Here is a 12,502-nt window from a genome sequence, read left to right as displayed (position 1 = left end):
AGGAGCTATATTTTGCCTCTTGAAATAAAAAGTCTGACGAATGTGCTGTAAGTGAACTGTAGACTCTGTGCAGTGCTTCCTAGTTGGATCTCAGCCAGAGTGAAGTTAACTCGTTATGGTGCTAGCTGTAATATGAGAATCTGAAAAGCTGGAAGCCCAAGCAGTGGATTTGTACTGAAGTTCACGTTCAAGACTCAGGCGTGATTGAATATGTCTGTGTCATGGCTGAAGTTATAATAGTTAAATGCCACCTGTTTAATAATGGAGTCCAGCAAGGAAACGTTTCCTTCGGCACAGATGAAGCCTTTCCCACAGATATCCTCTCTTTCTTCGCATTCTGAACAACACTGTACTCACAGCTCGCTACTTCAGTTTTAGAAATCTGAAATACAGGTTTAGAAATCTGAAAGAGTTGATCTGCAAAGCATATTTTCCACGGAATGGTCTACAAGTGAGGTATTTATCTGCAATCCAGAATGCTTTCCAAGGCAGGGCTTGAAGATAAAGTACTGCTTTGTTCTGGGAGGTCAAGGAAGTTCATTTAGGAGTAATAGCACTACTTTCAACCATACTGCTTTTAAAAAAACAAATTTGAGGAACCTGAGTGACTAATAAAGATGCTTTAGCTGATTTTCTGTTTGTTAGGAGATTCTGTCACTAACTGCAACCATGTCTATTTCTTTTTTTTTTTTTTTTGCATTCATTATGAACCCTGGGGTGGCAAATCGGTTGAGGACAAATACGGTAAATGCCAATGAGATGGTTTTAGATGCAAGGAGATGTTCTGAACTCATCTAGCTCCAGTGTTCTTGCAGATTTGTAACAGAAATTGAAGCAAAGGGGGGAATGCATCAGCTGTGCTCCTAATGATGCAATATTTCAAAATACGTGTATTACTTTTCCTGAGGGATTAGATGTTTACTCTGTAAAGACACGTGGAAGTACGCTATGCCTGTTATAATAGTTGAAACTGCACTAAAATAACCAAAATGCCCATGTCTTTTTATTCCATGTTAATTTTACTATTCAATTTGAGGATAACTTTTATTCTTCTTTCTCCTATCTGTTCATTATCCTCTGTCCTTCCCCATCACCCAAGTTCTATGCTATTGCTCTCTGTATGCCATGGCAATAGGGGAATGAGGATGGTCAGGTGCAGGAAATGAGCATCCCCAGGAGGCTGTCTGCAAAGTGGTACTGTCTTATGTTTTCATTTATGCTTTGGGGGAAAATGTTGAGTGGATGTTTATGAAATTGGAAAGTGGTATCAAGCAGGGAGGAGCTGCAAGCACCATGGAAAATAGAATTCAATCAAGGCTTCGTGTTTTAGAAAAACAAATAGCCTGAAAATGGAGCATAATTCCATAAAGACAAATACAAGGCTAGGAGAGGTTCTGTAGAAAACATGCGTGGATTACATTTGGCCACAGGCTGAATGTCATCACCAGTGCTGTGTTCTTGCAAAGTAGGCAAGTGTCATATAGGAATGTATGAACAGTCACAGCATTTTGGTTTTGTGGGGTAATCCTGCTTTACTTAACACTGGTGAGGGCTCAGCAGAAGTATTTTGTTTGGTTTTGGCACCACACTTCATGCGAATGGACTGATTAGAGATCAAACAGAATTGACAGAAATAATCACGGGTCTTGAAGTTAACAATCTACAAAGAAAGATGGAAGGAGTTGTGGTGGTTGAGCTCACAGAATAGAAGAGGGAAGGAAACATTATTGCCTTCAGATATGTAAAGGGAGGCTCCAGACACATGATCACTGTCATAAAAAGGCACAGACCTAAACTGCAGCAAGTGAGATCCTGGTTGGAAATTAGGAAGCCTGCTGATGAGAAGGGCAGTAAAGCACTGGCATAGGTTGCCTACCCACCCCATGTCTAGCCAGCTCTCAAAGAATGATTGAAAAGCAACTGTTTGAACCCCCCTCTGCACACTCGTCCATTTTGCACGTGCGAGAGGCATCAAGCACAAGGTCAGATACGTGGCACTGAAAAATTCTGACATTGGTGTAGCAGCTCTCATTACAGAATTAGCACGGGAATTAGATAAAACTGGTCAAAGCATAGACTAACAGCTAGAGGGAAAAGGCTGATTGCAAATCCTTCTACATTTGTGGATCTGCAGCATTTTTAGGCAAGAATTCAGAGCTGCTCAGCATGAATCTATGAAGGCTTTAAATGGTGGAATGCCTTGAGATATATATATTTTAATTTGTTTAAAGTGGAATTTTGTGATGCTTCTTGGTGAAAGCTGATTAGATCGGTTGACAGGAGAGTGAAGAAGCAGCACCAGAACAGATTTCTGTATGGCATAATAAAGCAAATTAAAGAACTTTTTGCTACTTGTCTTTTTATAACCAAAGAAATTAAAATGGGAAAATTGCCACTGATTTTCCAGATCCATTAGCACTGTTGCATGCCTTACCAAGGGTCAGGACAGAAAAGATCCCTGAAAGAAGCACCCTGTACCGGTTCCTCCCACTAACGCCAATGCTACTGACTGTCTATAAATAGAGTTTGACAAACAGCCCTTTTTTCCCCCCCCCAAGGCTCCAGTCACATGCTAGAAAGTGCTTCCTTCTAACTGGAGACTGCATTACAGTCCCTACAGCAGCAGCCTGGAAAGCTTGCTTTGCAGAAGAGCACTTTATGTGGACGCAGAGGATGCCGAGGAAGCGGAAGTGAGCTTGCACGCACAAGAGGCTTACCTGCAGTACCATAGTTCTGTATTCACTAACGGTAATAATGAATGTAGCCTGTAACAATTAATGTGCTTGTAACAAGCCCCTTTGGAGACCCCATGTGAAGACTTTGTATGTTTGTCACAGGGCCCGTGGTTCACGCTGTGGGAACCTTTACTTCCCTGTGAACAGAAAAGGGATTAATTTGAAACTTTTAAGGTAAGACAGTTGAGCTAGGGGAAGTTGATTTTTATGGCTGTTGAAAAGGGAGTAATTTCTTTGACTTACAGAGAAATATCATTACCCAGTATGCATTATTATTGTCGTGTAATGTTTCTTTGCTTGTATCAGACCTCAGTTTACCTTTCTCCTACATGCATCGTTGGAGGGAGCTGCCTCTGGCAGTTATTCTTCTGTGAAAGATAGAGTTTATCAGCTAAAAATGGTAACTGTCTTAGCTCTACATATCACCTGATACGATTGACTTTGAGTTTATTAAATTGCAAAGGGTGTGTGCTTTAGATGAATAAATGGAATCTATAGAAACTAGAATCAAATCAGAAAGACTCCCCACGCACTTACAACAGCGATTAGATCTCACTGAAATGGAGAGGTTTCTCAAACAGTTTACAGAAACTGTCTCAGTGACTAAGTGGCCTGGCTCTCACAGTCTGGTTCCTTCCATGTTGCTGATTTCAGAAAGACTGAATTAAAATGAAACTGCTTGGAGAACCTCCTGCTTACATAATAAAATAATCTATTTCTCTTGTAGAGAGTTATTTATAGCCAATTTCCCTTGCTTTTTTGTTCTTTGCAGATTGAAAGCTGCTGGGAGTAAGAAGTTGCCCTTCCTTCTACTCTAGAAGAAATGATTTCCAGGAAAGTGTTGGGGTCTCTTACCTGTTTCGTTGTTGTTACCGTGTTTATCTGGTAAGCATTTGCTGACAAGCTTGATCATATTTAAAACATCCTGTCTATATCTGTACTGTGGTAAAAAGCATAGTAGCAGAAAAATATAGGCAGTGCACTTTACGGGAAGTCCCTGTTAGAGCTGTAAGAAAGAACAGTAATTCGTACAATAGATAAAGTAACGCTAGTTGAGGGAAAAGCCTCCGAAGGGAGAGAGAAAAAAAGACCAATTGTATCTAAACTAGGCTGCTAACACCGTATCTGAGTCACAAACAAATGTTCAAGTACAGAATATTCCAGTTACATTTCAGTTCAGGCCTTAAAAGAGATGATTATCTGTCTCTTCAAACAGTCCGAACTCACTCCCATGTAACTAGGGATAGCTTTGTAGCTATCAAACATTGTTGCTTTTCAAACATTGAGAATGTTTGTAGCTTTGAGTATACTGACTACTGAGTATGCCTTACAGATTCTCTTGAGCAAACTCAAACATTGTTTGAAAAGAATCTGAGATCAGGCATTTCTATTAACTAATTAAATTATTAATTATTAAATTATTCTTAATTATACTTATTTCTGATGTTGCCATTTGCTCTCATTTCACATTGTGGGTGGTTGCATTTCACCAGTAGTTAAGTGATTGTATATATAAATCTATACAGATTGTGATCAGAACTGAAGGGAGAAAAAAGCCTACGCAGCCTACTTGTCTGCTACGCAAATTAAAGGGGACACAGACAGCATTTAAAGTTCCAGGAAGTGTCAGTATGTCACATCAGTGTATATTGCATATTTATCCATTTTGAGCATTGCCTTATGTGTCTCCATCTGTGTACGCTTTTCAAAAACGTGTAGACCTACATTTTGTAGACCATTGATGTAAATAAAAATATTAGACCTGATGTTACAAGCTGGATGCTTCTGGTCTCGTTTTATCCTGAGCTTCCCATTTATGCCTTAGCACCAGTATATTATGGTAAAACGTGAATACACTGGAGCCTACACTAATTAGTAAAGTAGACAAGCAGTTAGCTAGAGTTACTTCTCAAAGTTTGTGCCAGGTTCTCAGATGATCTTGGAAAAATCCTAGGAAGGTATCTTTCAACATTACCTATCTTAAAATGTTTCTTTGCTATCCCAGGATTACAGTTGGGAATGGAAAAGTGCACTACCTCCCATATTACCTTCCTTGCCCGGAAATCTTGTAAGTATCCCATTTTGTATGTAATTAATAACACAGATTATTGTTACAGGAGCTGTACTTCACTGATCGTATAAGTAGTTATTAACAAGTAGTCACTTGTTCTTTATTTTATGTAATGATCAATCTATAATTAGTTACTGTCTTAAAACAAAACGGTAATAATGCAACCTTTTCTGCTTGCCCTTCAGGACAGCTCTGTATTTGTACAGCATGAGTGAGGCCTTGTTTGTTGTGGATCACAGAGACCGTAACTAACAGGTTAACACTGAGTTCATTATCTGGGTGTAATCACACACGTGCACATGTACACACAGGATCTCACTGTGCTTTGAGATGTGGATTAATCATCCCAGCTTGCTAGATGGAGAAACTTAAGTCAGAGAGCTGAAATGAACGATCATATAAGGAGTTCTGGCAGAGTTAGAAATAACCCCCCAGTCTCCTAATCATGTTCATCATCTTCACTCTACGATCTGTGCTTTCCACTCATTTGATGAATGTGTTTGTGTTATGGCAGCACTTGAGTTGTGGACCAGAAGCCTGTTCTGAACAAAATGAAAGGGTAGATGCTTCTCCAGAAACCTTACAGCTTAAGGGGTCCGCTTCATTGTGTGATGCAAACTAATGTACAGTAACTGACTTAGCATCGGTCCTAAAAGCTATCTCAAAGCTGCATAAAAGAGACTTTACACTGTGGAGGAACAGGGAACATGGCCTAAGTGACTTCACCACCATATCGGACCATAGCTGTAACATGACAAGCCACAGCTTTTCCCATCCTTTATCATGACCTACTGATCTTCTAAAAACAAAACAAAAAAACATAAATAGAAAAGATGATCTCTTATAGAAGCATTTCTGATTATTTCAAGCCATTAAAAACCATTGTGTCTAGTAAGATGCTTATTTCTCTGAATGCTGTTTAAAGTGTGATATATTTCAGGTAGTTCAGCCCTCCAGGTGAACAAGAACAGTTATGCAGGGAATGGAGCACGTACATGACCAGAACTGGCAGTCCCCAACAAGCATGTGCTTCCCTGGATTTTGACCCTTAAACTCTGAGTTTACTTTACTAAACTCAGCGAGCTGCCAGCATCTCTCTGTCCCTGTCCTGTTGTATGCTCTGTTTCAAAACTGTTACTCATTCGGCAGCCCTTGAAGGCACATACAATGTCCAACTCTCTGTACCAGGCAGAGCGTGTGCACAGCAATTGGAAAGAGGACTTGGGCAGCTTGTCAGTACAGCAGCAGGTCCTGAAGCTGAACCTGGTTCTTGTTTTAGGAACAGCATTATAATCCCTTTCCTTTCTCACCCCATCATGCAGCTCCATGAAACTCCAATACACAGAAAAGAAACTAATCCAGCTTTTCCCCCAGTAAGTACTGGCTTTTTATTTCCTGACCTTTAAACTGCTGTTCCTCTCTTCTGGGCATATTCATATATTATTCAGTGGATATTTCTTCCTTTTTACAGATTATTTTATCAGCAGCCAAGAGTGCTGGCTCCAAAGTAAGTCTCTTTGTTTGAACTTTGTCATTTGTTTCTGCTGACTTTGATTTGGGTGCTCTGTGGCACTTGCAGGTTCAAAGTCCTGGTACACACTGAACAGTACCTTGTTTCAAGAGAAGCCTAACTGTATGGGTATGTCTACAGCTGTCTATGCGGCTATAAGATTGAGTTTAGTTACTGTATACTTTCTAACATACCTACTGTAAACTCCCAATTAATACATTAGCATACACACACAGCCTGTCTACATGGTTGCTGCCAGGAACTCTTTTTGAGATGGGAGATATATAATAGCTGGAAGACAGTGAGAAATACCTTCTGGAACTGTGTTGTAGCTATATCCAGCTGTGGGAGAGCTTTGAATCCATTTCAGGGCAAAATCAAGCAAGTGCCTGGTATAACGTTCAGCAATGGTTTCAGCTAACCTGCTGGATCTTACGCTGGAACAAATTGCAGGCACTCACACAGACAAGTCTCTATGAGAAGCAGTCAAACCAGTGAGTTTAAACAGACATGGAAGGTTTCAGGCAGCAGCAGCTACGAAGTGACTTAGGCAAATGCTCCTTGTCAGCTCATGTTTGTTAGCAGTCTCCTTTGGTCCAGCTCCTATGACCTGACTCTTTCTTATCTCTAGCAGTTCACCTTCAACAGCAGCCATCTTTTTGCATGTTAATAAACACACCCTGTTTGTACATATCTTTTTTTTTCCCCCCTTGCTATTTCAACAGGATGCTCTAGGCCTGAATATTTCTCTCCTCCATATTGGAATAAATTAATGTGTGAAATCAGCTAGTATATACTGGACTAAATGAGGACAGACTCATGTAGCTTTCAGTGCTCTATGTCTTCTGAAGGGAGTTCAGTAGTACGCTCTGAGAGGATACATACCATGGAAATGAGTCATTGGAAAACCCAGTGCAGCCATTTAAAATGAAATTTTAAAAAGCCCTGCTTAGAGAAGCAAACTTGCAGATTTCCTTCTCTTTCTCTTGTCCTCCTCCAAAAAAGGATAATTAACCCAGAAAGAGAACAGCTCAGTTAGTACATTTTCTACAAATCAAATTCTTCTTCCTGTACAATTTAATCTTTTAATCATATGCATTACTATAGGAGGGAGTGAAATTGTTATTCTCGTATCCACTCAGACTGAATGTATTAAATCTGGGTTGAAAGTGTACCGCTGCCTCAGCTATCAAACTGCTCCCCACAGGTCCCTTGGTTTTGTTCTTGTGCTATTACTGCCTTGGGAGTGTGTCAGATGGGAGACTGCTTCAGCCTCCAAGTGTGGCCCTATGCCGTGCATGACAAATTTCATTAGCAGAGTGCTACAGATCATGGCCTGGGGCAAATGGGTGCGGGCTAGGGTAAACTACACATCCTAAATGACATCTTGTTTTAAAATCAAAAAGGTAAGAAAGAAACCCTGAGAACAAAGAAGAAAGTTGCAAAAGCATTGCATAGCTGTAATAGGGCATAATCAGACTCTGCACATATATTCAATATTTCCACTACCCACACAGGAGATTAAGGATTTTGTATAACTTCGTTACACATTTGAATGCTGGCTCACATACAGAATTTTAAATTATATCTGAATGTGTTAAAGCTATATATAAATACTGGAAAAATAAACTGTCATGCCGCAAGCTGTGTTTAAATAACAAGCAATGGGATAGATCTTTATAGTAATTTTCATATTATTACTTGTATTTTAATCTGTATGTAGAAATCTGCATCAGACTGATAGCAAATATTCATAGCTTCCTGTTCTGTGAGTTCAGTGGACATTAAAGTCTCCTCAGCAGAAAAGTCCTATTAGCTTAAATGAGATTTTAGTAGATCCTTGGGTTTTTGCCAATTCGCTAAACAGTGCTTAATTTCATCCCAGGAACTGAAATGTCCATGCTTGGTAACCTTAAATAAGAGGGCAGGGAAAAAGATCTGAAGATAATACCATCCATAATGAGTTAATGCTGATACACACACTCCTCTTCAAGCTGCCTTTTTAGTGTTTCTTTCCCATTTACTGGCCTTGAAACCAAAAGGAACAGTTACATTTCATTAACATTCCCTTTTCTTTTTCTTCAGGCGTCAGGATGTGCTGACAGTCACACCGTGGCTGGCCCCCATTATCTGGGAAGGAACCTTCAATTCTGAGATCCTAGACAGTGCCTACAGGCCACTGAATCTCACCATAGGAGTGACAGCCTTTGCCATTGGAAAGTAAGTGAACTGCTCAGTGGGCACAGTTCTTGGGTTGATGTACTTCCTCTGTCGAAAGATCATTTTGGCTTTTCTTGTCCTCAGCAGAGCTGAAATCTGTCCCAATTTGTAGTAAACTTTTACATCCATGTGTTGTGTCCATAATCATACAAACCTACAAGATAACAGGCTCAGCACCCAAGGTACCTGAAGGATGGTCAGTATTTTTGAAGAACTATCGTGTGCCTTGGGAATTAGAGCTGTAGATAGGTGGTTGGTTGGTCAAAGCAGGGATAATCCACTTGTTCCTTGTCCTCCACTATACTTTACCTATTGCATGTATAGTGTATGGATCTTTGCAGCAATAGCTAGTCAACACTCTTCATCCCTTGTCGTCTTCCATTCATTAAAGTACCTTTCATAATCCACCATGCATCCCCTTGTCTTTGCTGCGCTATTCACGTGTTGTGTCTGCACAGATACACAAGGTTTGTGGGCCGCTTCTTGGAGTCAGCAGAGAAACATTTCATGAAAGGCTATCGGGTGAACTATTATATCTTCACTGACAACCCTGAGCCAATTCCCAATGTCCAGCTGCAACCTGGACGAAGGTTTGCCATCGTCCCCATCAAGAAATACCCCAGCTGGCAAGAGATCTCCATGCGCAGGATGGAGGCCATAAACAAGCACATAGCGGAGACGAGCCATCAGGAGGTGGACTACCTCTTCTGCCTGGACATCGACATGGTGTTCTACAATGCCTGGGGGCCTGAGACCCTGGGTGATATGGTAGCAGCCATACATCCTGGCTATTTCAATGTCCCTCGAAGCCAGTTCCCTTATGAGAGGAGGAGCTCTTCAGCAGCCTACATCCCTGATGGAGAGGGGGACTTCTACTACGGAGGAGCCGTGTTTGGAGGGCTGGTCAAGAAAGTCTATGAGTTCACCAAGACTTGCCACATGACAATCCTGACGGACAAAGCCAATGGGATCATGGCAGCCTGGCAGGAAGAAAGCCATCTCAACAGGCACTTCCTCTCCCACAAACCCTCCAAGGTGCTTTCTCCAGAGTATTTATGGGATGACAGGAAGCCAAAGCCCCCTGAAATTCACCTCATACGTTTTTCCGCAGTGGATAAGAACTACAAAGAGGTACGAGATTGACCATCTGATCCCTGCAGAGATGTCCTCCACACAATCAAACCCACTGAATATTAGGTCCCACAGAACATGCCCCATCATGAATTTTTGTTCCCAGTGTGAACAAACTGAGAAAGGAACACGTGGATAGTTTCTCTGGAGAACAGGAGTCTTAATGCATTTCAGAAGCAGCAGCCAAAGTGGAGGTGAGAATCAAAACGTTTCCAGGTTCCTAATCTTTGTAAATACAAGCATTCCACTTGAGGCTGCAGCACACAAAAGCCATCCAAAAGGCCAATTATCAAATGCAAGGCTGTCCTTATAGCAAGGCTGCAGATGCCTTTGCCTGAGTGTTTTCCTGAGGCCTAGCAGAAACTTAGCAGGATCAAAATGGTATTTGACGTTCCTGTGGAGGAGAAGACCTAGAGTTTTAGTAAAGACCTTTTCACTTAAAAAAAAAAAAAAAAAAAGATAATTTTGCAGGGCAATAAATTTTCTTGCATTGTGATTTAAACTCACAGCCTTTATCAGGGTCGGGGGAAACTTGCAGTTGGAGCAAGTTATCCCTGATTAGTGTGCAGCAGGATTTCTTGGACCTTCTCAGCAGAGAGCTGGTGCCAGCCATTGCCAGTAAGAAGCCTGGTCTGACAGGACAAATAGTGTGAATTTATATAGCAGTTATCTTCCAAATTCCAATCTGTGTTTTGGAGACCTGAGTTTAGACAGAACTGGCACAGCTCAGACCCAGACTGAACTTCTTTGGGTTTATTTCAATCACAGATGTGCTCTGAACCTTTTCCCTAGTTCACATGTCTCTGTATATCATGTAATCTTTTCCAACACAGAAAATCTGGTATTGAGAGGTTCATGTTCCTTATCCATTGCTTCAGTCCTTTCCAACTTTTCTAAGCTCTGTGAAATAAATTGGCTAGAAGCTGCTGGAACTGACAGGAAGAGCTGGTGCATTTCCAGCAAACAGGGTGATTTCATTTTATAATGAAATGCTCTAGTGAAACGGTGAGTTCGTTCTAGAGCTGGAATGAGGCTGGAGTTAACATTTTCTTTGCATGAATGTGATGAGAAGCTGAACCAGGCGTTTTACACCCTTTAAAGCCTGACAGCTCGCTTGGGCGAACAGGCAGGGGGGGTCTAAACGCAGGAGAACAACCACAGCTTGCCAACGACAACTGCATAATTGTCAGCTGAGGTCACAGCATGGAGGTTCATGTGCCACCTCCCTTGCCGCAGCACATCTGCCATAAACATCTCCTCCGTTACCTCCTGAGGCATGCCACCAAAGGGCTGTGCAAGTTCATGCCACGCTCATTTAATGTGAGCAGGGAGAGAGACTGCAGGGAGCAGCAGAGGATGGCAGGGCCAAGCACTGCTGCCATGCTGTATGGCGTGGAGAGGAGATGCAGGGGTGAAAGGATTAAGCTGACTGTTTCTAAGGGAACAGTTTAAAAAAAAAAAAAAAGAGAGGCTTATTTGGCAGAAAGAGAGAAAATGGGGAAGAGGTGCCTGACTGTTCTTGCTTCTCTTCACATGAGAAAATTGCTGTATGGCAGTGTATCAAGTATTCAAAGCTTTAGGGCCCCACCACTGATCGCAGATGACTTAACGAGCCATTTCAGTCCTGTGTGAGCAGGCTGAAAATGACACTTGCTAGTGTCATCGTAGGCATTTCATCTTCCAGAAGACTAATTAGAAAAGCTTTCACGGTACCCATAATATAGATAAGGTACACAAAATACCCCAGTGGCAGCTGGGTCTGTTAATGCATGCATTACCCAGCAAAGGGTCTACCCTATATTTTCTCCAGACTGTTCTTAGTGCTGTGGTGCTGGTGGAAGACGCCCCTCTACATAACTAAACCAGAACTGAATCTCCTGTGAAGATGTCTACGTTTGGTAACCAGGCACATCATCTAAGGCAAAAGGGTGAAGAAAGATCCTTATCCAAACATTTCCAAAAAGATATATTCCCACCAAACCCAGGATTAATACTGTATAGTTCTTATTTGTAAAACAGTTGTGTCCAAAGGCCGTGACTGAAACTAGGGTCTCGTTATGCCAGTTGCTATATATATGCATATGGATTCTTTTACAAGCCAGAAGGAACTGTCTAGTCTGATCTGCACAGGACAAGCCAGATAATTTTATCTCCCAATGTCAGTATCAAGCTCACGATACATAGCTGGGCTGTGCTAGATCTCTCAGAAAAGCATTCAGATCCAATAAAAACGTGAAGTGATACAGCAGCCACAAATCCATAGATCAGCTGTGCCAATGGCTAATTCCCCTTATGCCTTAATTCTGCTCTAAATGGGTCTGTTTGCAGCCTGTATTTGCAGCCATTGGACTTTATTCTGCCATACCAAATTACTTGAATTCCTGTGCAGATATTCATAGCCTATACTAAATCCACCATGAGAGGAAGTTCTCCAGCACAAATGATGTGTGATAGAGGGTGGTCTATGTTTCTGGGGTACCTGTTTTGAAAAACTTTTTGTGAAAGGCTTGGTCTCTGGCTTTGTTTCCTAGATACCTTTTGGCCAAATCCAAGACCCCGTGATTGACACGGTAATAGCCTGGTTTGTGCGGTACCAAACATGTTTATCTTCCTGGCAGGCCCGCAGCTTCTCCCCAGGGGAAGATCTTGTGTCACGTTACGTGACACAGTTCTGCTCGACCGGGCTGTGATTTGAAGCAGTACCTAGAAACTCCCTATGCCTCCAGGGAGCAGAAGAATGTGACTGCAGAAACACAATCCCCAGTGCAGTGTGGGAGATGCTCCCTGAATCAGCTCATGCCCTCCTCTAATTAATGAAAGCCTGGACTTCTGTTG

At 41.7% G+C, this 12,502-nt stretch overlaps 1 protein-coding gene across 3 annotated transcripts; it reads left to right on the top strand.

The window, feature by feature from the left end:
• Positions 1-2,728: 2,728 nt before the first annotated feature.
• Positions 2,729-10,104, top strand: LOC104260891 (globoside alpha-1,3-N-acetylgalactosaminyltransferase 1 (FORS blood group)). 3 transcript variants are annotated; one of them, XM_059828743.1, is made up of 8 exons: positions 2,729-2,748; positions 2,838-2,909; positions 3,508-3,620; positions 4,741-4,803; positions 6,129-6,179; positions 6,278-6,313; positions 8,402-8,536; positions 8,995-10,104. In XM_059828743.1, the coding sequence occupies exons 3-8, from the start codon at positions 3,559-3,561 to the stop codon at positions 9,677-9,679; spliced, it is 1,032 nt and encodes a 343-aa protein (XP_059684726.1). In that variant the 5' UTR covers positions 2,729-2,748; positions 2,838-2,909; positions 3,508-3,558; the 3' UTR covers positions 9,680-10,104. The 3 variants fall into 3 exon arrangements, with proteins under 3 accessions (XP_059684726.1, XP_009815054.1, XP_059684727.1); XM_009816752.2 differs by lacking the exon at positions 2,838-2,909 and having other exon boundaries at positions 2,733-2,748; XM_059828744.1 differs by lacking the exons at positions 2,729-2,748; positions 2,838-2,909; positions 3,508-3,620; positions 4,741-4,803 and adding an exon at positions 5,034-5,061.
• The last annotated feature ends 2,398 nt before the right edge of the window (positions 10,105-12,502 follow it).

The sequence above is a fragment of the Gavia stellata genome, chromosome 24 (assembly GCF_030936135.1).
Source record: "Gavia stellata isolate bGavSte3 chromosome 24, bGavSte3.hap2, whole genome shotgun sequence".
NCBI classification, from domain to species: Eukaryota; Metazoa; Chordata; class Aves; order Gaviiformes; family Gaviidae; genus Gavia; species Gavia stellata.
This window is presented reverse-complemented; position numbering and strand designations above follow the sequence as displayed.

Coding starts and splice junctions, on each gene's coding strand:
- LOC104260891 (XM_059828743.1), top strand. CDS start 3,559: ATGATTTCCAGGAAAGTGTTGGGGTCTCTTACCTGTTTCGTTGTTGTT. Junction 6,314..8,401: donor CCAAGAGTGCTGGCTCCAAA/GTAAGTCTCTTT, acceptor CTTTTTCTTCAG/GCGTCAGGATGTGCTGACAG. Junction 8,537..8,994: donor ACAGCCTTTGCCATTGGAAA/GTAAGTGAACTG, acceptor GTGTCTGCACAG/ATACACAAGGTTTGTGGGCC.